General features: G+C 42.4%; 2 protein-coding genes across 7 annotated transcripts; one reads left to right on the top strand and one right to left on the bottom strand.

The window, feature by feature from the left end:
- Positions 1-5,853: 5,853 nt before the first annotated feature.
- On the bottom strand, positions 5,854-9,858 carry LOC146364198 (uncharacterized). Its single transcript, XM_084916712.1, has 2 exons — positions 9,781-9,858; positions 5,854-6,714 (listed from the first exon to the last, which is right to left on the bottom strand). The coding sequence occupies exons 1-2, from the start codon at positions 9,856-9,858 to the stop codon at positions 6,022-6,024; spliced, it is 771 nt and encodes a 256-aa protein (XP_084772838.1). The 3' UTR covers positions 5,854-6,021.
- LOC146364197 (kinesin-like protein KIF1B) lies at positions 8,112-23,176 on the top strand. Of its 6 annotated transcripts, none has more exons than XR_014798904.1 (11): positions 8,112-8,226; positions 9,673-9,890; positions 12,665-12,746; positions 13,752-13,971; positions 14,677-14,754; positions 15,905-15,950; positions 16,040-16,106; positions 16,254-16,338; positions 18,802-18,916; positions 19,015-19,309; positions 19,404-23,176. XR_014798904.1 is itself a non-coding variant. In XM_084917229.1 (11 exons), exons 6-10 carry the CDS (start codon positions 14,730-14,732, stop codon positions 18,894-18,896), a joined length of 318 nt encoding a protein of 105 aa, XP_084773355.1. In that variant the 5' UTR covers positions 8,112-8,226; positions 9,673-9,890; positions 12,665-12,746; positions 13,752-13,971; positions 14,475-14,571; positions 14,677-14,729; the 3' UTR covers positions 18,897-18,916; positions 19,015-23,176. The 6 variants fall into 6 exon arrangements, 4 of the variants coding, with proteins under 4 accessions (XP_084773355.1, XP_084773351.1, XP_084773354.1 ...); XR_014798903.1 differs by having other exon boundaries at positions 19,015-19,872; positions 20,052-23,176; XM_084917229.1 differs by adding an exon at positions 14,475-14,571 and having other exon boundaries at positions 19,015-23,176.
- Positions 23,177-25,078: the final 1,902 nt, after the last annotated feature.

Here is a 25,078-nt window from a genome sequence, read left to right as displayed (position 1 = left end):
GTTGGATTTTTGTTGTCACTCATGTTTTTGAACCAAATATTGAAAACAATTCTGACAGACTGGATACCTGGTCAGGGTGTACATTACCTTGTACTCAAGCATCCCAGGACAGAGCCCTGCCCCACCATGAGCCTGGGTGGATACGTGGTTATAATATAAAAGGACCAATACTGAATATGAATATTTCATGAAAATTGAATTATAATACAAATTAGTAATAAGGCTTTCTCTGCGCCCTTATCTACCCCATACTCAAAGAGCTGCGGGCAGAGAGGGTGACAGGAGAGGATGGCACTGAAGAGAAGATGCTCGGTTTCTGGAGTCTCCTGGTCCTGTCAGTATTAGTAGGATGCATCTGCTGTGTCTTCTCGTGGATGCTCACCTACCTTGACTCGTTCCAGCCTGGTATGGATTTCCCAACACTGCGGACAGTGGCCCACGTCAGAGACATTTAATATTGATTACATATGTCTGAATTGCTAACCCTAACCCTAGCTCAACAGACCACAATGCCCTGGACTGTCAGTATTATTACATGCTGTGAACATAAGTAGCTTTGATCACAGTTTATGTTGTAAAAGAGAAGGAATATTGGAAAAAAAGATCAACATTGTGATATTATTTCTTCCAAACTGACCAGAAACATGCTTGTCAGACTCTCACAGCAAAGGATCAGACTCACTGTGCATGACAGCTCAGGCCAATGATGTCTGTTAGATTGTCAGTTGTTTAGTGTGCTTCTGTACGGTTAGGGTCACCATCTCTATTTCAGAATAATTAATATGCGGAAAACACTAAAAGTTGATTGTCTTCCAGTATTCTAGCATAATTAAAAAACTTTGACTTTGTAAGTACATATTATTAGTCCTAATGCCAGTATGATTCTTCATAACTCCTGCTTTGAAATACTGAACTTTATTTGACTTTATTTGAAAATTTACCTGATGAAAGATAATTTACAGTGGCAGTCTGTCAGGATAATTCTGACTATAAGATCACTGTATTAATCTGAATCCTTCTGAAATGTGCTGTGGATGAATGCTGATGCAACTGTGTGAAAACTGTTAATAAAATGAATCTGTGACACATGCAACACATTCACAGAGGAAGAGGACACAAAGGGAGGACACGCAGAGGCTGTGTTGAAGTCAGAAATCCAAATCTTTAGTCAAAAACAGGCGGCGGTAACAAACAGGAAGACAAGCAGTCCATCAAACAGTCTACAGGGTCAAACATACAGAGAATTCAAACAGCCGTAAAAAATAACTGGACACTGAAAAACTTAAAGCAATGTGTGACGCAATAAAAGGAAGCAGCGCAGTATATTCACTGAATTATCATCAATTACGAAAGAGAAAAACGACGATTTCTAAGGATTATTTTCTTAAATGCAGTTAGAGTGTGGCTGGTAAAGATGGAAACATACAGAATGTAAACTGTGTGAGTTTGGTGAACTTTGTTAGTAACAAATGAGGTAAAAAACAACAACCCCAAAACAGACAAAACACAGAAAGAGGCTCTCAGTATTCATTAATAATTAGAAAGAAAAATTGTGGTCGTGGATTTTTAATTTTTAATCCACTGTGGATTGGCTGGCAATGGGACAAATTAGCTGATAGTGATCACATGTTGAGGCATGGGTGTGTCCAGAGGTGTCCTTTCAGCTGTTTAAAGGTCGTATTAAAAGGAAGCAAGCTGAGCACTGGGAGGAGAGAGGCCCTAGATTGGAAGAGGAACGCATGAAGGCCAGGTGGAAAAGAGGGAGCCGCTGCGTGATCGTGGGGGGTGCGACGCCTCGTCTGGAGACCGGTCAGCGTGATGTGGTGACCCAGTCCCGACAGCAGGAACGGCGACAGTAGGAGACAACGTGTGTGATTGACATCAGGGCAGATGTATACTGCCTGCATTTGTGAGTAGTGTCTCACTGTTGTTCACTGGGTGCAGCCGTGTTGGGAGAGGGTCGCCATGGCTATAAGCCAGGGCAGCTTCCGGGATGATGGTTCTGGCTCCTATTTGTTTTTACTTATAGGTGATGACGTGAAGGGAGCCGCGGTGGTATCGAGCGACGGACTCCAATGCAGAATGCGAACTGGGTTGGGATGTGATGGACCCAGTTGACGGACGAGACTGGGACAGGAGGCTCCTCGTCTGCCTGACACGAGGCTGGCGTGGACCCCGCTCAGCAAGAGGAATTTCTGTCCAGCTCAAGAACACACCAGGAATATTTGTCCTGGGTTGTGGGACTGGGTGGGATTTCTGTGCATGAAGAGAATTGTATTTTGACCAGTTTTAGAATAATCTTATCCAGTCTCAATGGGAATTTTAGCATATCGAGAATATTTCATTGTATACTTTATTTCTTAGTATCTGGTTTGTTCTATTCCTGCTGTCCACCTCGTGGAATAAACATGAATGAAACAATACTTTCCTGTCAAAAACAATATTTTAGTCAGGGCTAGCGGAAAGTTTCATATATATCATGAACATCTTTCCTCTTTGTCTTCCTATAGTTTAGTTTCATTTTCTTACCCCAACCGGTGGAGGCAGATGGCCGCCCCTCCCTGATTCTGGTTCTGCCGAAAATGGAGTTTTCTTGCTCATAGGGGGTCATTTGATCGTTTGGGCTTCCTCTGTATTATTGCACAACCTTTATCTTACCATATATTTCAAGTTTATATGTTGTGAATTGGCTTGATTTAAATCAAATTTAAAACCAAATATAACTTGTAATCGAATCTATTCAAATGTAAAGTCATCTCACTCAATTTGTACAACTAGCACTGAAACATACACTGACATCCTCTGTTTCCCAATTAGCAGATCAGAGGTTGCTGTTTTATTCATGACTCAATACTTGAATGGTTTTAATAAACATTTAAAAAGTACATTGCTTCATTGTATGATTAATTCTTTGTCTGTGTCAGTCCTTAATACACACACGTATACAATAATTCTAGTTGCCACAGTCTCCGGAGATCCTATGCTCCCTTTTCTCATACTTTTCTTCACTGTTTACCTCATTTTGCGGAATAAAATGTATATTTTTGTAAACAATGACTTGTTTTGGGCCATTAAAAAAAACTGTCTCCATATGAGGACGTACTTGAAGAGAAAAAGTCACCACTTTGCATTTTACAAATCAAGTAAACAAACACGGGGCTGTTTATCATATAACTAACTTTTAGGTCTGTGGGATGGAAGGACAGGAGCTTTAAATGTTGTGCCTCCATAATTATTCTAGAGTCTTTACAGTGTTCAGCGCCTGCTGTGATTTAGTGCTACATACATAAACTTGAAATGAATGAATCCACCTGTTCACAGGAGATCACAGGAAGATGACACCAAACATCAGAAGATCTTATTGTGCGCCACAGGGTGGTTTCTTGGGGCTAAAAGCACATAATAAACTACAGCAGAAGCTCACATAAAGCAGGAAATAAGCAGGCAGCACTTGATCTGCTAATGCACGTTTCCCACTTTTATTGTTGCCTCATTCACTAACAGTTCAATGGCGCAAGATTACCATACACAGAATTAGGATATCTGCATGACACATCTATGCTGTACAGCTAATGGATTATAATTATTACAAATACAGTAAACATATTTACATTTTAGTTCAAGCTCCATACAACATAGATATTTACAAAGCATGAAAATGAAACCGGTCTGACAAATAATAAACAGCGTTAATGACGTTTTATTTTTATTTTCTTTTGGTGAACAAATCTGAAAGGGGGCGGGGTTAACTGATATTAATTGTCAGAGGGGGAAGGTGGAAAATATCATGGCTAGTTTTGTTTGAAAGGCATCAACAGAAAAATAAACACACAGAAAAAAGTGATGAGGTGAAGAAAGACACAATAAGTCTGCTGTCGTTTTAGATGTCACCAGCTACTTTGTATAGTCCTATATCTCTGATATTAGAAAAAATTAAAATGAGTTAAAATACACCTTTATTTTGATAGAGCTCAGATGGATGCCTCGCATGACTAATGAGTAGATCTCCTCCAAAAAAATAACAGACTTCTAATTCACTCAAACCGCTTTCTAATAAAGAGGAAGCACTAATGTAACTCACCTCCTCAGTCGAGCTGCAGGGGTTACATGTTAGGTCTGCTTTTCCTTTCCCCCCTCTCTTACATTCAAAGCCTCTCTTAGTTCACACTAGAACAGGCCGCCACACCATCATTTGGTTTAATATGAGTGGAACAACTAAACCGCACAGACTTTATTTGATCAGTTAGTTGAACCTTTTATTAATATGTGCAAAGAGCTGCAAACTAATATTTAAAGATTGCAAACAATAAATACACAATCCAAAATAAAAACACCTCTGCAAATGCAGTGGAAACGTTTGCTCTGGCAGCGCTTCGCATCAACATGTATATGAGGTACATTGCACTTTTCAGACTTGATCTGTGCATAGGTGCATCTTTGATGTGCAGCTCAGAGATCCACAATCCAGCACGTTTCTGTTTCTCTGACCGTCAGGCTGGCTGACCCGAGGTCACGTCAGAGCTTTATTTTTTATCTATATGTAACAGACAGTTGGTACCTCTCCTTCCATCCATTTCATACGACACAGCAGGCAGACTGCTGGTTGGTTGACCAGAGTTTTTCAATACCTTTCTGCATTAACACATCTCGAGAGGCGTAGGTGCCAAAAAGTGAATCCGAAGCCGAATGTAGCAGCTGCAGCACGGCACACAGAGCAAATATTTTCATGGGGTAGTATCAGAAATAAGACCTTTGAATATGTAGTCCCTTTAACTTCTTTCCTTCTATTAAACCATTCATTCATTCTTTTTCCTTAAGTCCTTCTAACCTTTTCACTGTGTTTTCTTTGCGTCTTTACAAGAAGAGTGTAAAGTTAATAGCAGTAAATGTCAAGGCTTTCTGATTCTCAGTGAGATAGAGCGAGCTAGAGGAGCAGAGAGGAATGTGTTAAATGAGGGTTAACTACCACACTGATCCCAGAACAGACTGCATGTACAAATCAAGTTCTCTCCTTAGTTTGTTTTCATCCTCCTAGTCCTCGTCCTCATCTCCTTGTAACCCTGTTTTTTTTCCTTGGGATGAAAAAGCAAAAAGGGGCCCAAATCTACTCCTGCAGGAACAATCGGTCATTGTTTGTTTTTTAAACTGCTGAGATATGAAGCGATCCGCGCTTGTTTGTCTCTAGTTAGTCTGCAGTTTTTATGTTAACACAAATGCATGAGTATTTTACTGACTCACTAACTGACACTGGCACTTTCGGGGGTTTAGAGGCGGCGTATGTACACAGATTGAGGAGGATCTAAGTATGACGTGGATGACAGTGGAAATCGGGCGTGGCCCTCCTGTCAAAGTTCATTCCCACTTTGAGTTTTTGTTTCAGAGACGGTTCAGCCTGATGCAAATTCACTGCGAGAAGAAAAATACCCTATAAATCTATTAGCAGCTATAGTTTAGGTAGCAGAGCGTAAACTAACACGTCACTTGGAGATGTAAGCTGTCTGATTTGGTTCATTTTTGTTTTTTGTTTGAAACTGAGCAAACCTGGTCTTCTCCTGAGGACTGCTGCAGGTATCATGCGAGCATGTTAATTTAATAAAAAACCAACAACAAAAAAACCCAAAATAGAATGAAACTCATTTCAGGAGACAAATAAAACTGATAGAGGCAGGGGCAGACCCAAGACAGGCTGAGAGATTATATCTCCCGGCTGGCCTGGGAACGCTTTGGTGTTCATATTCATATTAATATTCTTATTCTTCTATGACAAAAAGTACAAGTGTTCATTTAAGGAAATAAACAGAGCAGTAAGAGATATTTTTCAATTTTTTATTTTTTTATTTTTGATTTGCCGCCAATTACATGTTTTTATTTGTAATTTTTGTAGTGCTCCCTACTATGTGAACCCCTCACCTGATGTTTTATGTTTATTAGTTTAGTTTAGATTCTAAACTATCAACCCCAACAATCGAATGATCTCCTTTAATAGCAAGCGCTTGGCAACGGTGGAAAGGAAAAACTCCCTTATAAAAAGGGAGAAACCTTTGACAGAACCAGGCTAAGAAAGGGGCAGCCATCTGTCATGACTGGTTGGGGGGTGAGAGGCAGAGGAAAAGAAAAAAGAGAGCACATGTTAGCTATATGTTGCTCACATTGCCTAAAATGAACAACGTATGGTTTTCTGGACTGTTCATTTCCTTTCTTGGAGAAATGAACTCCGTTGCGCAAAAAAATGGAGTTGTCGAAAAACCTGATATGCGGATGCTCAATAATCACTCCATCGAAGCGGTCGACAGCCTTTCTAATGCTGGCATTCACAGTCTTCCTGTCCTTATTGATTTTGCCTGGATTTCCATATATCCACACTTGACGCTCGTTGATGGATGAATATGCAATTGTCATTGAGGGGAACTCTGTGTGCAATTGCATTAATTCCTTCTCAATGACAGAAGAAAGTTTATAAGCAGAAAAGAGTCCCAAATCATTGCCCCCAGCATAGATTACCAGTATGTCAGGTGGGCTCTGTGTGGATAGCTCCTTATAAAAACGAGGAAGGACTCCCCACCAGCGCATTCCTCCTTTGCCAAACCACTGGACTTTGGTATTAAGTCCGAAATTTTCTCCGAAAATCTCTTTTGCTTCACCCTCGGCTCGTCTGATGTAACTGGACCCAATGATCCACACATTTGTTTCTCTCTGGTCTTCTGGGCTCTCTTTCTATTTCGGTGTGTTTTCACAGGTGTTGGTATCACTCAAGGCCGTATCGTTTGTTTTCTGACGTGGGAGTCGGATAGTCCTGGACCAGGGACTTTTTTGGATGCTCTGTGTCACTACTGCTTGTTCTGGCCTCTTGTTGTCTTTCAGTGTGTTTTCAGAGGTTTTGGTATCACTCAAGGCCGTATCGTTTGTTTTCTGACCTGGGAGTCGGATAGTCCTGGACCAGGGACTTTTTTGGCTGCTCTGTGTCACTGCTGCTTGTTCTGGCCTCTTGTTGTATTTTGGAGTGTTTTCAGAGGTTTTGGTATCACTCGAGGTCGTAACGTCCATTTTCTCAACTACGTGTTGGATAGTCCTTGACGAAGAACTTTTCTGGATGCTCTGTCTAACTGCTGCTTGTTCTGGCCTCTTGTTGTATTTTGGAGTGTTTTCAGAGGTTTTGGTATCACTCGAGGTCGTAACGTCCATTTTCTCAACTACGTGTTGGATAGTCCTTGACGAAGAACTTTTCTGGATGCTCTGTGTCACTGCTGCTTGTTCTGGCCTCTTGTTGTCTTTTGGTGTGTTTTCAAAGGTTTTGGTATCACTCAAGGTCATATTGTTCATTTTCTCAACTAGGAGTCGGATAGTCCTTGGCGAACAACTTTTTTGGCTGCTCTTTGTCACTGCAGCTTGTTCTGGCCTCTTGTTGTCTTTTGGTGTGTTTTGAGAGTTTTTGGTATCACTCAAGTTCATATCGTTCTTTTTCTGAACTTGGAGTTGGATAGTCCTTGAAGAAGAACTTTTTTGGATGCTCCGAGTCACTGCTGTTTCTTTTTTCTCAGTGTCTATTCTCATCCTCTTTCTCTCTGGAGAGTAGCTCTCAGAGTTGTTTTTGCTGCCTTTGGAAATCTGACTGTATTTTCTTTTCAACACAGGTTTTTCTTCACAGATTCGTCTTTTTTTCCTTGGTGGAGAGCAGCTGTCGTCACTTCTGCAATTCTGTGCAACATAATTCGGGCCTCGCTTCCTCTTGAGTGGAAGCTGGAAATGTGTTTCATCAGAATTTGGCTCTGGATTTTGGTGGTCCATTGTAGTAAAGCCTTTGCCGTGTTTACTCTGAGACATGTCAGAGTGTTGATGAAGTGACTGTCTTAAAGATTCAACTGTTTTAAAATTTTTCTCAGGCGTACCTTTGAATGCTGCAATCTCGAGTGTTACAAGTAAACTGCATGAAAGTTTGGGCTTCTTACCCGGATTTAAGGATTCACAGATCAAAGGCATGTTATGACATCATGATGATGTCATAACATAATGTAACAACAACATTCTTTTTTTCCTTCTTTTTTTAAAAATTTGGTTCTATTGTCTATGGGGCTTTGGAGCGTGATGTCACGGCAGGGGGCGTGGCCGCCGGGGCGCCAATTTAGCAGGCCAAACAAAGCTGCAGTCATGGAGAAACTTGCTTATCTCTGTTCGGGAATGGCAGATAGAGCAGGACGCTGAGAGGAGGTCCGCTGCTTGTTTTTTCTGGTAAGTTAAATGTGTTTGTCAGTAACTACCGTCCTTGCTAGGTCCTGAAATCTAGGCAGGTAAGATGAGAAGTGGGCTCTTCGGGGAAACTTGTTATGTAAAGTTGGTTTAGCTAATCCATAGAAGGGAGTCATTGATGCTAGCTAAGAGGATGTAATAAAGGCACGGTAGCAGAGATGAAAAAGGAGTGGTTGTTGAGAAATAAGTGTAGAAAGAGGTGTGCAGGGAAAAAAGCAGGTGTGGGCGTGTGAAATTTGTTGAGTATTTGAGTGCAAAAATGTGTGGTCTCCAGCTAATTTGGAAAGGCTGGTTGCGCGATGTGCACGTTGTGCTCTTTAAAAGTGTTTCCCTGAGCTTTTACTTGCAGCTTGAAATCTAAATAAATGGTAATGGAAAAAAAAGCTGGAAAAAGGAGGAGCCCGGAGCTTCGTCTTTCGCTCGGCCTACCCCGCTGTAGCAGACAGACCGTCAGAGACTCGAACTTGGCCGTTAAACTCTGGGGTCTGAATGCTGGCCTGTTAACGCTGTGCACCACACAGCAGGCCAGTTAACGATATAAAAAAAGGACATTTATCTTCTGTTCTTCAACAATTTTTTTTTTCGTTTTTCTAAATCTATTTAGCTTCTTGTGCAGTATTGTTCCACACAAATTACACATGGAAACCTAGTTATTTTTTTAATTGGCTTTCACAAAATGGGACTGCCAATGTTGGAGGTGGTACCCAGAGCCTTCCTGCTAGCCGGAAACCTGCTGGCAGCGCCACTATGTTCTCAACACACTCTTCAGCTTTGTTGCCTCTTTTCGGCACACCTACCTAGTCCCACTCATCCACTTTATCTGCTCATGGCTTTACCCACACTGACCACTCCTTCGATTAAGGTAAATTCAAGCAGGTCATTATAAAAAAGACACACAGCTTATCATCTTATCCTTGGGCAACACCTAAAACCACTCTGTTCATTTGTTTGCTAGATTAGCCGCTAGCATACACACACTGTGTTAGAGGCTTGTTGCTACCTAGTTAGCGATGCTACACACCTGTTACTGTGTATTTTTCAATGATTCAGCACTCCTTGGATTTTTAGACAGTAATGAGATCATCTGCACACTCCACAGAGGTCCAGAGTTACTGTTAATAGCAAAAATGTAATGCTGTCCTTAGGAGATTTTCACATAAGACTGTGAGTGTGTAATGGATTTAAAAGTATAAAAATGTTCAGAGCACTCTACAGCCCGGTAACATGGAAAGTTTGAAAAGAGCAGCAGAAGGTATCAGTACTGTAGTGTAACTTGTTCTTTTCATTTCATAATAGTGAAGAGAGTGCAGATTATTATGAACAGCTACATCCACCCGGGGTGAAAGTAGTGTGGGAGACCATCAGGACCCAGCTGGGTTTCGTTAGCCCAGAGGTTTGGAGAAACTTCTTCCTTTTCTTTCATCACAGCTGTCCTGTGCCAGATGTTCTGTTGACCCACTGAAAGAGGCATCTTTGAGAAACATCAGAAAGACTGAAGCTCATGGCAGGAATCAAGGAGGACATTGTGATCTTCACCAGCAGCTCCCTCACAAGGAACTCTTCAGAACTCCACTGCAGGCACGCCCCAGAAGATGGATAAAGCCAGCGTTTCATGAAGACACTGGAACCAATCTATCTTCATAACAGTGAGTTTTGTCAACAGATCATATGCTCTTGAGACATAGTCTGGTGATAACGATTATACACAAATCGTTGGTGCGTTTAAATTATAGCAGCTATGTGGTGTAGCTTATAGCAACATGTACTGTGTGCTCTGGATGTTGTAGGTGAAAGCAGCATAGTTCACTACAAAAAGCTTTCATGATCAACATTTCTGCCACTATAAAGCAAAAATGTATGAGGAATTCATAGATCAAACTTAATGAGTCCCTCAGGTGGGTTCAAACTATCATGCATTTTAATCTCCTTTACAATAAACACACAGTGACATGATTTGAAACTTGAAATTGTTACCAATTAACCAACTTGTTTCATTTGAGTTTATCTGATTAAAAAAATGCTGCTAAGTAAGCTTGTTGCAGTATTGGATGTAAATTGTGTATGCTGTTGAAATATCTAACAGACCAAAATATTTTTCAGTGGTGAATGATATTAGGAAAACCCGTAGATCTTATTTTATAACTGCATTATAAGTAGCAGATAATAAGGGATGGCGTTCAGCTGCAGTTAAAGAGGTTAATGTTTAGAGCTGTACCCAAGCTGGCCCCCTGCCTTTGGCCACACAGCTGTGTAAATAAATTTGGCAAGGTGGCTTGGTCTGACTGTAGACTGAGTTTAAATGACAGTTGCACTTTCACTGGGTGAGTGATCTCCATTTCCTGTGCAAATGCAAATTCCTCGCTGACAGTTTGACCAAAAGGCATTTCCAGTGGAAATTGGCCGACATATCCTCAGCATAACCATGTATAATATCCACAAAACTTAAAAAGAGGTTATACACACACAATACGGTAATATTATGTTGAAGCACAGTACGTATCACTCCGCAAGGCGCCTGCCTACGATAGCCGTAATGCTCCGACAATCCATCAAGCGGTGCGGGTTCGTAGCTTAGCAAAGTCGTACTAAAACATTTGACAGATTTTCGAGCGCCATGTACATACAATCGTTTCGAGGTCAGTAAACACAACCAGAATTTATACATAAGGCCCATTGGATTATAAGGGGCACTGTCGATTTTCAGAAAATTCTAAGGATTGATTTTAAGTGTGCCGTATTTTCCAAAAAACACAGTAATAACTAGGGATGGGTACCGGTATCCGGTGCCATGATGGCACCGGTTCTGACATAAACCGTAGTAACCAGACCGAAAAGCAGCGCACATTTCGGTGCTTTTTTTTCCTGAGCTGTGATACACTTTAGATTCTAGCCAATCATCTTACGTTTCCGAGGATAGTAGGCGGGCCCAGGTACGTACGTTCTTTTAGAGCAGAGCTACAGATTAAAAATGCCCAAGGCGAAGCGGTCAAAAGTCTGGCTGTACTTCACAGCAAAAGATGGAAACTCAGCAGCCTGCAACAAGTGCTTTAAGGTGATACTGTGATACTGTCAAAGGAGGTAACACCTCAAATCCGATGAAACACCTGGCGACGCATAGCGTTTTTTTTAAAAAGCCGAAAAATGCGCCGTATTTGATAGCTTGCTGCGAGACCTCACACCGTGCACATCTACTGCGGGTGTGGTGCCTGTTATCGGTCCTGGAGTTAGCAACATCCCCCAAAATCCCGAAGAGGAGAGTCCTGGCCCCTAGCCCTGCCAGTGTAGCAGAAATGATGACGGATGATGATGGCAGCAGCAGCCGTTCTTCTCTGCGTGAGTAGCTTAATGTTGTTCGTGTATAATTTACGTTGAGTAGGCTAACCACGTTATTACATTAATGCATGTAAGGTGAACTAGCAAACATCATCATAGCTACATGCGGCTGTCTTCTTGTTTGATGGCAGATACTCCCTTCACCCTGGCCAAAAAGGCTAAAATGACCAAAGAAAAAGTGGAAAACAGTTAAACATGAGAGGTTTTTGGACAAAGTTTTTTCCATTGTTTAAGCACTGCTTCCAGCCAAGAGTGATACCATGTATGCCCCATAGCTGCAGAAAAGGCTAACATTGTTATCTTTTTACAAAAAAACAGCTGAACATGAGAGGTTTTTGGACCAAGTTTGTGTTCTCCATTCTTTAAGCATCGGTTTAAGCACCGGCACCGTTTCAAAAGTACCGGTTTGGCACCGGTATCGGATAAAACCTAAACGATACCCATCCCTAGTAATAACGACGGCCCGCTAGCATGCGCTACCAAAAATAGTGCTTTGTTGTGTGTCTGACGGACGAAAGCCAAACCAGTTCCACACCACTGAAGTTGCAGCATTTTTACAAACCAATTCTGGTTCATCCGTTTCATTCAACGATTTGCTTTCGCCGCCATGCTTTTTCCGACGTGTGCATATGAAAACAAAGGCACTGCGCGTGCGCGTTTTACCCAGATTCTATCGCGATATTTCATTTTTCTATCGTTGCCCAAAATTATACCGGTATTACCGTTAACAGTATGATATGGCCCAGCCCTACTGACAACTACACTTCTGAACAGGTCCAACTTTTGATTTGCACTCAGAATGATTACATCAAAGAGTTTAGTTAAAAACACTAAAATGAAACCTGCAGACTTGCGATTCATGATTCGTATTCATGAGCAACTGGAACGACATTATCATTGAGTTTATTTTTTTCACGTCTAAGCAACACCAAGTCTAGCCCTGATTGGATGATATAAGTGACAACAGACCTGTCGCTGTGTCAGTCTGTGTACATAATCCTCACCTGGGTGTTGCTGTTCAGTGTAAGCAATATCATTTGCATTTTATTCCTCTGATTTATTTCTCTGTGGTTGCGCTCGTCTACAGGGTCCAGAGAGGGACAAAACAGTATCAATGGCCTTGTCAGCAGCAGAACGGTTTGTCTTGAAGTCTCAGCGAGAAGGAGGAGGTACAGCGGGGGGATAGAAGCATCTTTAAAAATGTTGAAAACTTCTGTTTATTGCTCACCCTTTGTTAAACTAGGGAAGTTTAAGCAGTGCATGTGTGGATCTGCACACACATGCAGCATTTTTCTTGCATTCCATGTATGAGCTAGCCTCAGTCAAAACAGTGACGACACATACATGACTGCCTGCTGTTTTGCATTACTGTGTATCTACTGTGATTCATGCATGCTGTACTGTGACTGAGATAATAGTGTATGTGAGACACACTTGACAACAACATTGATCAGGATGTGAAAAAGCTACCAGATACAAGTTGTCAGCAGGTTATGGCTGACTAACCACCCTACCTTACATCACTCTGGGCTAATACTGTAAAAAGCAATCATTAGTTTGTAATATCAGATCATTTGTTTTGATAAATACATAGTCCAGTATCAGGGTTCATATGAGCTATTTTAGCAGTAATTTTACACCTCCACTATGATAGTATTTAGCTGTTAATCATGTTAGCAAGGAAGCTCGGGTTTGCAATTCATTCTTAATTTAGCCACGCTGCATGAATTTGGATGATACGATTTTTGAAAATGACAGTTTCATTTATCGGGCGTTTATAAAATCGTATTTCTTAGGCTGGCTTTTAAGGAAGGAGAAAAGGTATGTATCAGTTGGCTGGGAAGAAAGATGGAGGTGGAAAGGATGTGCGAGCTATGGGACAAAGTTGCTGAGACTAGGTTAAAAAGAGGTGAGGATCAGTGAGCAGGAGTGTGGCTTTGTGCTGAAAAGAGCACAACAGATTGTCTGGAGAGAAGGTGAAGGAAAGTCAGCTGAAGCAAGACAGTTTGTGGAGTTTGTGTTGGACTGTATGTTATGCTGGGAGCCTGGGGATTAGTGGACTTTGATTCCAAGTTAATACTAGCTAGTGTTTCTCACTGGTTTTTGGGTGGTGGAGTAAAAGGGATTGGTTGGTGGCTGTTTCTAATGTTAGCCTTTTCTTGCTTTTCTTACAGGCAGGGTAAAGACATGGTGATGAATGAGTGTGTGGGCCGTCTGCTGAGGACCAAGAGCTCAGGACAGTCAGACGGGGGCGTCGCAGCAGGAGTCACCGTGCTCGACAATCCTCTGCTGTTCTGAGATGTCACACTCCTGCCTGCACATACAAACCACAGTGAAGTCAAAGTTCCACCTGCACCTCCACCTGTTCTTGCAAAAGCATGAAAACTGACAGAGGTGAGACAGCAGAAAAGTTCTTGTTTATTTCTTTTTTTACTAAGTTAAGGAATTAAGTTAAGAAGAGTGATTAAATAAATTGTTTCTTGCATTTTTGGTTTAATGATTGTGTTTAGGATTATTTCAGAAACATGTTAAGAGGATCTTTGTAAGCCTGTATTTACTTTAAAAGAAGGGAAGCACTTCTTCATTCTACAGAAAAGGTGACACATTACAGATGAGTTCATAAAAAGTGTCACTGTCACTCTTTCAGGGCTCTGTCACTTTTTCTTTTTTACTGGAACAGCATGGTAAAGTAGGCCTAGGCTGCCATCTTGTGGCAGTGTGTTGTTACTACAACATATGAAATTGTGTTTCTATTGGAAATATAATTCAGCACCACCGAGCCGCTCTCTCAGTTACAAACTGAACCTGTTTTTTAGACATATAAATCACTAAGTACAGTGAAGCTTTTGGTTTTGTAAAAGTGTTTCTTATTCTAAATGCATGTTGATTTTTATAAGGGTGAAGAGCAGTTAGCAGTGCATTCATGGACATCTTTAAACTATTAACTGAAGAATCTTTGGTCATGATGGCATGAACTAGAAACGTGAGCTCCAGGTGAGACTGCACAGAAGAACAAGTGTCCTTAAACTGCATCAACTGATGACGTCTTACAATTTTATTCTACTGTGTGTTTTTATCATTGAACGTTTCTGTCTTCAGGTTTCTCTCAGATCAAGATTGAATGTGATGACAAGGGTGATGGATGGTGTGACATGTGCTGCTGGCCCACAGAACCAGGTGAGTATGCTGTCCATGTGCTCTGCAACAATGAGGACATCCAACACTCTCAGTTAAGATTAGTTTTCATGATTGTTGCTTCAAGGCCTGAGATCATGGTGGTGGGCTTGTGATGGACACACTTTTCATGGCTGAAACCTCTCCTGTAGAGGCTAAGCCTAGGCTTGAAGCCACTGGGGTGTTCGTTGGCGACGGTGACGCGATGTCACTGGTATGCATGAAGTTATTAAACTTGATAGAGTCCAATAACTCCAGCCTTACTCATCTTGTCCTTCAGATTCTTTATTTCCAGGATTTAACAGCAGCTCAGTGGTCACAAACTGTTTGCTTCCCCCCGATCAACAACACAGCTGCCGCTAATTACGTGTGTCTACCTTAAATATCTTCACAAACTCAAAATGTGACCTCTAGCACCAAACGCTTGCTGCAGTTCTTGGTGTCAGAGGTGACACACAAGGTATCGGGTTTTCACTGCAATTACTTTTTCATATAGGACCAAGTATGTTTGGATAGCTTTTTGCCCTTGAAAACTGCCGTTTCATATTAGACATTCTTGTCTAATGTTATAAATGTATTGATCTGAAAGGTGTAAGTGTGACAAATATGCAATAAGATACAAAATCAGAAAGGAGGCAAATACTTTTTCACAGCGCTATAGTCTGTAAATGGTCTTCTTTTGGCTATAGTAGATCTTTTACTTGTTCCTTTCTTAATTGTTTGTTTGAAATTGTTTTTTCGATCATATTGAGTATAGACGAATGCAACTGTGAGCTTTAGCGATTAGCCCGTTTCAACAGGACCGTGATCCTGATGTGTGAGACAGCAGGGTGCTGCCACTGGTGTTGTAATGTGTGATTTAGTTCCTCCTAACATTTCAGTTTGCTTCCAGTATCTATCCTCTGTGATTACTGGCTCTTTAGACAGATTTAATAGAAGTGTGTGAGCTATTGGCTCAGTATAAAGGGTCAGTAGTGTTTTCATGTCACCTATCCATCCTCCATTTAGTCACCCAAAGCATGTAGTAAATACTCCTCACTTTTATTCACCTTCTCTTAAATTCAGACAAATTCCCACTTGTTAACATTGAGCTTGTGTGTGTGTGTGTGTGTGTGTGTGTGTGTGTGTGTGTGTGTGTGTGCGCGCACGCAAGTTCCAGCCACCAAGTTGAATGAACACCATCACCAAATCCAACCTGGGTCAGTGTGTCAGCAAGATTTAAAGAAAACATAAAAATTATATTGTCTCCTCGAACGGATGTTGTGTCACCTCCTCCCTCCATGCACAGGTACATCCCAGCCATCGTGGATCACAGTGGAGGCCTGCCCTGCCATGGTACCTACCTGCTGCACCAGGTACAGGATTGGTGCACATGTTGTTTTCTTATTACTCACACAGTGGTAACTGCTTCCTTTGTATACAGTTGAATCTCTTCTTTTAAAGCGTAATGTTGCTCTAGCTGTGCCCACTGTGATCCTGAGCTCCTGTTATGTTTGCTGCAGGGGATCCAGCGGAGGATCACAGTGACCCTCATCCACGAGAAGGGCAGCGAGCTCCATTGGAAAGATGTTCGTGAGCTGCTTGTAGGTGAGCAGCCTACCTTTAGGGTCTAGTCGTACTATACCTCTCTGTAGTAAACAAAAACCCCAAAGCTCAGAAACAATGTTTTATAGTGTTTGTGTGCTTTTGATAGAAGAAGACAGGACAGAACATCATTAAAGGGATTTGACTTTGTGAGATCACACTGAAAACGCACCACTCGGTTCACTCTGAGATATTTTCAGTCTGGAAAGATGAATCTGTCGGGCTTTAGGCTGCTTCTCACTTTAAGCAGTTCATGCTGTAGCTGATGGACCAAAAAAATTACATTTCATATTTTAGACATTCAGCTGCTGACTCTGAAGCCAACAGGGCTCTTGAGTGTGGATGATTGTGTTGGTACTGGATGCTGTGATCAAACAGCTGTTCTGATCTGTCTTCATTCATGCCTGTCGATATTAAGCCTCCTAAGCTCCAAACCAGTAAAAGCGATCTTTGGAGGCAACACCCTTTGTAGTACTTTTCTGTATTTGTTTGTGATTGTGTGACACTGAACCACAGTGCTATGTATATCCTCTGTAACACTCAGACGTTTCCAGATCAATGTTTTCCCCCTCAGCTGTTTCTCACTATAGAGCAGGGGTAGGCAACTCCAGGCCTCGAGTGCCGGTGTCCTGCAGGTTTTAGATGTGTCCTTGATCCAACACAGCTGATTCAAATGGCTAAATTACCTCCTCAACATGTCTTGAAGTTCTCCAGGGGGCTGGTAATGAACTAATCATTTGATTTAGGTGTGTTGACCCAAGGTGAGATCTAAAACCTGCAGGACACCGGCACTCGAGGCCTGGCGTTGCCTACCCCTGCTATAGAGTCTTACCTCAGTAACAATGAGGCACCAGCAGAGCATATCTGGCTCTCAGTCTGTGGCTGATAGTGCCCCCTGCTGTTAATAACAGGAACAGTGTAACCTTGTATAGAGCTCATAGTGATGGTCTTAAGATTGCTGCTGCAAGGCACTAATTTGTATCCATGTGTGCTGTATATTCTGAGCATATGCAGTTATGTGAGCTCTCAGGTTTTATGTATCAGGACATAATTAAAAAAAATCAGGTCCTTAGTAGGTCTTAATATGAGGTAAATGCAACCTCAGATGAACAACACATAACACATTATACCAGGTCATTATTTATTTAACAAACACTGAGCCGAAATTCAGATGTTTAAAAAACTAAGTACATCCAAGACTATTTCCATAATTAGTTAAGAGGGTCAGTATCAGCCAGGTGCTAATCAAATGCAATAGATCATCAGTAAGTGTAACCACTACTGTCAGTTTGCTGGTGTGGCGTATTCAGGTAAGTGGTAACATACTGAGGAGGAGAGAAGCAGTTGTTGATACCCATGAATGTGGGAAGGCTTTGAAGTCCATCATTTTACAGCAAGAAAGATTATTTGCAAGTTCAAAAAATCAAAGACTGTTTCCAATCTTACCAGGAGTGGACGTCCCAGAAAATTCACCCCACACATCTGAGGCTCTACAGGCCACAGTTAGCATGCTAAATGTTGGAGTTCATGGCAGTGCAATTAGAAAAAGACTCAACATATATGGCCTGTTTGGAAAGGCTTCCAGGAGAAACCATTTTCCCTCTAAATACAACATGGCAGCATGGGTTAGGTTTGCAAAGTTGAAAACCTAAGCCCTAATGCACAGCTTCAACATTGGTAAAAACCAAACACGGCATATCAGCACAAACACCTCATACCAACGGTTTTGCTCGGGTGATGATTATTTGGGCTTTTTTTTGCTGGCAAAGAACCTGCAAAGTGTCCAGGTCACTGAGTGAGCCATGAAGTACTCTAGAGTCAAAGAGATCATCGTTGGGTCTGACTCCAGAGCGCAGCAGCAAAGCAACAACAGAGTGGTGCCGCAGTGGCTCAAAGTTGAGACTTTAACATGATTGAATGTTAAGAACGCTGTGAATGAATAAATATCTGCAAACTTCAATGAACCGAAGAACCATTGTAAAGACAAATGGGCCAGAAATCCATCCACACTGCTGTGAAACACTAATAAAAAATGATTACCTCAAGTTTGTGCTGCTAAAGTTGGTTCCATCAGCTGCTGCATCACAGGTATAATGATGATGTGGTGTAATAATCTAGATCCAGATCCTTAAACTGCTTTTTCACGTGTCTGTAAATGAATTTCTTATCATTGTCCTGATTGGTGTCGGCTGACACTTGACACTCTGTGGCTCCTGATTTATCTGTTGTCAAGGTCTCACCTCAGTGCGATTCCTCACGTTTTGTCATGATTCAAGGATGAATGTGAACACCGCTTCAGTCACTGTGTTCACTTCCTGATATGTCAGAACTGTGCTCACGTCACTCACTTTTTTTTAACAGCATGACACACTGCTGTAAACAGAGACCCTGTAATGTTAGCACCAAGTAGGACTTCATAAAAAATAATGCTGTCAAGCTAACTTTTCCTCTTTCTGTCTTTTTCAGCACTTTCTATCGCTTTGAGGCAGTGTGGGACAGATCCCTGCACAACTCCCTCCTGCTCAACCGCGTCACTCCCTATGGAGAGAAGATCTACATGACCTTATCTGCGTATCTGGAGGTCAGCCGCTGCTCCGCCGTGTTGTACCTGTTTGTACGTGTTTTTAAGTGTCTTGATGTCATCGTGTCTAACACACACCCTTTATCTCCTCTCTGCAGCTGGACCATTGCATCCAGCCTGCCATTATCACCAAAGACATCTGCATGGTCTTTTACTCCCGAGACGCCAAGTTGTCCCCACCTGTTCTCTCAAGAACCTCTTTGGGACTGGATACTCCAAAACTCCTGACTGGTAAATCTGGGCTGCTGCACTGTGGCCATCTCTGTTTCACAATCAAAGATATCTGCCCTGTTACAAAGTTTCCTTGTTCATAACTTCTGCTTCATTATGGCAACCGAGTGACTGGGATCTACGAGCTGAGCTTGTGTAAGATGTCTGACACTGAAAGCCCAGGTGGGCGGCCATGAAACATGTTTAAAGAACAGCAGCTGTTTTATCATAATTCTGTGGAGAGCTTCATCCTAATGAGGGCTCATGTCCGGAGCAGGGATGCAGAGGAGGAGGAGGAAGGTCTTGGACACATCAGTGGCTTACGTGCGAGGAGAGCCTCGCTGGCTGGAGGCCCAGAGGAGATAGCCTCATCCTAGAGCAGCGGTCCCCAACCCCCGGGCCTCGGACCGGTACCGGTCCGTGAGTCGTTTGGTACCGGGCCGCGAGAGTTGAGGCTCGGGTGAAAAATGTATGGTTTTCAGGGTTTTTATCGGTTTTCAGCGTTATTTTGTTATCGTTTTTATCGTTAACTCGGTTTTCCTGGGTCTTTTCACGTGTGTTCTGAATAAATCTTCTTTTTTTCGGTACCGGTACTGGTTTTATTTTGTTGTATTTATCCGTGACACCTTAAAGGCCGGTCCGTGAAAATATTGTCGGGCATAAACCGGTCCGTGGCGCAAAAAAGGTTGGCGACCGCTGTCCTAGAGCACCAGTGGGAGCTAGAGAAGATGGAGCAGCTGCAGGAGGTGGGGCCTTAAAAGATTTATAAAGAAATGAATCTCTGTTTAATATCGTAGAGGGAAAAAGACTTTTCAACTCAAAGACCAAAGTGCTATTCTAAAAAGTTTTTTTTAGAGTACAGACTTTACATGACTAACCCTCCCCTTTTCTCCCCACCTCACATTCGCCCCCATCCTTCGTCCAGGTGGATGAAAAGACCCGTCACCTTCTGGCGCTGAGAGAGAAGCTGGGAGAGGCGGCTCCCGTGGGAACAGCTCCCACCTCCAAGTCCCTGAGCGAGTCTCTGTCCCCCAGTGTGAGCTCGGGTACTCTGTCCACGTCCACCTCCATCTCCTTGCAGATCTCAAGCACCACCTTTGAAAGCGCCATCACGCCGAGCGAGAGCAGCGGCTACGATTCCGCTGACATGGAGAGCTGGTGGATCGTGAGAAGGAGCTGGCCACCAAGGTGAGAAAAACGTCGGAGGCAGGATAGACGTAAAACTCTCCCAGCAGATCTAAGCTGGCGAGGCGGCGTGGCAGCCTGACGAAGAACTGATCGGGCGGAGCGGTACGCGGGAAAACCACCGCTTCCATCCTTTCTGAAAAGCCTTTGAAAATACAGAAAATACCAAGTGTTAAAACTTATTAATCATTGTGATTCTTGACGGTTTTCTCTTGTAAGTAGACTTGTGGCTTAAGTCTCTTTTCATGCAACTCAAACGTTTAAGTTCCACAGAACTTTTGCCTCCCCGCTTCCCTCCAGCAACCCCGCTGCCAGCTTAGCTTTCCTCCTCTCTATTCCCTCCCCTCAGCTTTTTGTGTTTTTGTTTCGATGACAATGTTTGGGTCTAATTTTGTTCCGCTTGGTTGTCATTCCCAAACTCCCCTAACTAAGTAGCATGTTGTAGTAGTCTACTTGTGTGTGCACGACTCTTTAGAAACTTTCCGTTTGCCAATCATCTGTACAAAAAAAATGTCTCTATCAGTTTTATTTGTCTCCTGAAATGAGTTTCATTCTATTTTGGGTTTTTTTGTTGTTGGTTTTTTATTAAATTAACATGCTCGCATGATACCTGCAGCAGTCCTCAGGAGAAGACCAGGTTTGCTCAGTTTCAAACAAAAAACAAAAATGAACCAAATGAGACAGCTTACATCTCCAAGTGACGTGTTAGTTTACGCTCTGCTACCTAAACTATAGCTGCTAATAGATTTATAGGGTATTTTTCTTCTCGCAGTGAATTTGCATCAGGCTGAACCGTCTCTGAAACAAAAACTCAAAGTGGGAATGAACTTTGACAGGAGGGCCACGCCCGATTTCCACTGTCATCCACGTCATACTTAGATCCTCCTCAATCTGTGTACATACGCCGCCTCTAAACCCCCGAAAGTGCCAGTGTCAGTTAGTGAGTCAGTAAAATACTCATGCATTTGTGTTAACATAAAAACTGCAGACTAACTAGAGACAAACAAGCGCGGATCGCTTCATATCTCAGCAGTTTAAAAAACAAACAATGACCGATTGTTCCTGCAGGAGTAGATTTGGGCCCCTTTTTGCTTTTTCATCCCAAGGAAAAAAAACAGGGTTACAAGGAGATGAGGACGAGGACTAGGAGGATGAAAACAAACTAAGGAGAGAACTTGATTTGTACATGCAGTCTGTTCTGGGATCAGTGTGGTAGTTAACCCTCATTTAACACATTCCTCTCTGCTCCTCTAGCTCGCTCTATCTCACTGAGAATCAGAAAGCCTTGACATTTACTGCTATTAACTTTACACTCTTCTTGTAAAGACGCAAAGAAAACACAGTGAAAAGGTTAGAAGGACTTAAGGAAAAAGAATGAATGAATGGTTTAATAGAAGGAAAGAAGTTAAAGGGACTACATATTCAAAGGTCTTATTTCTGATACTACCCCATGAAAATATTTGCTCTGTGTGCCGTGCTGCAGCTGCTACATTCGGCTTCGGATTCACTTTTTGGCACCTACGCCTCTCGAGATGTGTTAATGCAGAAAGGTATTGAAAAACTCTGGTCAACCAACCAGCAGTCTGCCTGCTGTGTCGTATGAAATGGATGGAAGGAGAGGTACCAACTGTCTGTTACATATAGATAAAAAATAAAGCTCTGACGTGACCTCGGGTCAGCCAGCCTGACGGTCAGAGAAACAGAAACGTGCTGGATTGTGGATCTCTGAGCTGCACATCAAAGATGCACCTATGCACAGATCAAGTCTGAAAAGTGCAATGTACCTCATATACATGTTGATGCGAAGCGCTGCCAGAGCAAACGTTTCCACTGCATTTGCAGAGGTGTTTTTATTTTGGATTGTGTATTTATTGTTTGCAATCTTTAAATATTAGTTTGCAGCTCTTTGCACATATTAATAAAAGGTTCAACTAACTGATCAAATAAAGTCTGTGCGGTTTAGTTGTTCCACTCATATTAAACCAAATGATGGTGTGGCGGCCTGTTCTAGTGTGAACTAAGAGAGGCTTTGAATGTAAGAGAGGGGGGAAAGGAAAAGCAGACCTAACATGTAACCCCTGCAGCTCGACTGAGGAGGTGAGTTACATTAGTGCTTCCTCTTTATTAGAAAGCGGTTTGAGTGAATTAGAAGTCTGTTATTTTTTTGGAGGAGATCTACTCATTAGTCATGCGAGGCATCCATCTGAGCTCTATCAAAATAAAGGTGTATTTTAACTCATTTTAATTTTTTCTAATATCAGAGATATAGGACTATACAAAGTAGCTGGTGACATCTAAAACGACAGCAGACTTATTGTGTCTTTCTTCACCTCATCACTTTTTTCTGTGTGTTTATTTTTCTGTTGATGCCTGTGATGGACCGAGTTGAAAAACAGGAGGAGTCCCAGGAATTATTAGAAAAATATAGTTTCCATTTATTTAACCCCCAAAATTATATTTACAAGAGTAATGAATGTTGAGCTCATAAAAGAGGTCAAAGAAACAAAACTGAACTCAGGCAAAGACTGCAAACTTAACAAACCAAATGACTGCTACAAACAAACATAACTGACCTAAAACATGAAATGACATACAAAGGTATATATAATGGCTGATCAGACCATTGTGACACATGAGGGGTAACAAACAAAACACAATCATAAATCACAAACAATGCAGTACAATCTAGTTTGTTAATAAACTAAACACCAAAGAAGAAAATCAAAAACCCCATTAAACCCTAAACTCAAATATTTAATTAAATACAAATACTTTGTTTTTAAAGTAAAGAAAACACACATTCCCGCTTCAGCAGGAAGTGGTGGTGTGGTCCAATTATCTTCCTTTGCATTTAATGGTTTCAAACCCTGGCTACCATCTTTTGTCCAGCAACGACTTTAGAGTGTGGCCACGGGTTTGGCCATCACACACCCCCCCACTTCTGGATCTTCCATCAGGCAGCGAGAGAGGTAATCAGCAGTGGTGTTGTCTTTACCAGGGATATAGTGAACCTTAAACCGGTATGGCTGCATAGCCAGATACCACCTGGTGATTCTCCCATTAGTGTCTTTCATTCTTTCCAGCCACTGCAGGGCTTTGTGGTCAGTTTGAAGGATGAATTCTCTTCCCAGCAAATAATATTTGAAAGAGTCAAGTGCCCATTTAATGGCCAAGGCTTCCTTCTCAACCGTTGCGTAGCGGCTCTCCCTTGGTAGCAGCTTACGGCTGATGTAAGCGACAGGATGTCGATCCTCTGGTGGTCCCTGCAGAAGCACTGCTCCCAAACCCCTTTCAGAAGCATCAGTCTGCAATGTAAAGTCTTTTGTGAAATCTGGTGAGTGCAGAACAGGGTTCTTACTCAGGGACTGGCGAAGGTCTTTGAAAGCTGCAACGGCTTCAGCTGTCCACCGAATCTTATTGGGACATCTTGAGCCAATCCTGTCCGTCAGTGGGGCTGCTCTAGCTGAGAAGTTGGGAATGAATCTGTTGTAGAACGCAGCCATGCCGAGGAAGGATCGCAGCTGTTTCCTGGTTTGTGGAAGAGGACATGATGCAATTGCATTAATTTTGTCAACCTGTGGTTTAATTGTCCCACCTCCAACAGTAAACCCGAGGTACTGGACTTCAGTCCTAGCAAGAGCACACTTTGCTGGATTGATGGTAAGGCCTGCGGAACACAGCCGATCCAGCACGATCCTTAGGTGATCCACATGCTCTTCCCAAGTTCCACTGAAAACAACAACATCATCAAGGTACGCACAGGTGAATGCTGAGAGCCCACAGAGTATCTTATCCATTAGTCTTTGAAATGTTGCTGGGGCCCCATGCAGACCAAATGGCAAGACTGTGAACTCGAACAATCCCCACAGAGTACAGAATGCTGTCAACTCTTGAGACTGTTTAGTGAGAGGTACTTGCCAGTATCCCTTGGAGAGATCAATGGTCGTTAGATATTTTGCCTTCCCCAAACGCTCAATGAGATCGTCAATGCGTGGCATCGGGTAAGAGTCAAATTTTGATATGGAATTGAGGTACCTGAAGTCGATGCAGAAACGTATCGTGCTATCCTTTTTCGGAGCCAACACAACAGGGTTGCACCACTCACTTGTTGAAGGTTGGATGATTCCAAGAGACAGCATGAGGTCCACCTCCTCCTTTAACTCCACCAGGAAGCGTTCCGGTATCCTGTAACTCATACGCTTCACAGCTGCATCAGGTTTTAAAACAATGTCATGCTCCACCAGACTCGTGCGACCTGGGTACTTTTGAAATATGTCTGAATTAATCAGAGGTGTTACCTGAGACTGTTGCTCACTGGTGAGATGGCTCAGGTCCAGGACAGAGACTGTTACTGAAGGCAAGTAGTCATTAACTTCTTCCTCCTCATCCACGCTGTGAATAAGCAAACCCTCCGTTTTATTCTCAGTGCGTGGAATCCATTCCTTAAGAAGGTTAACATGGAGCACTCTACTCCCTCGCTGGAGACCTGGTGTGGAAACTTTGTAGGTAGTAGGTCCAAGTTTCTTCTGTACTTCAAAGGGTCCCTGCCACTTTGCCAGCAACTTGCTGTCAGAAGTTGGCAACATTACCAAAACCTTCTGGCCAGGGACAAAACTCCTGTGGCGAGCTTTTTTATCAAACAAAGTCTTTTGTTGCCTCTGAGCAGCTGCCATATGGCTCTGAGCCAGTTCACTCATCTGCTGAAGCTTTTCTCTCATATGAATGACATATGAAATAACATTGACCGATTCCTCTTTAACTTGCTCT

The sequence above is a fragment of the Perissodus microlepis genome, chromosome 20 (assembly GCF_051167445.1).
Source record: "Perissodus microlepis isolate ML-2025 ecotype Zambia chromosome 20, ASM5116744v1, whole genome shotgun sequence".
Taxonomy (NCBI): domain Eukaryota; kingdom Metazoa; phylum Chordata; class Actinopteri; order Cichliformes; family Cichlidae; genus Perissodus; species Perissodus microlepis.
This window is presented reverse-complemented; position numbering and strand designations above follow the sequence as displayed.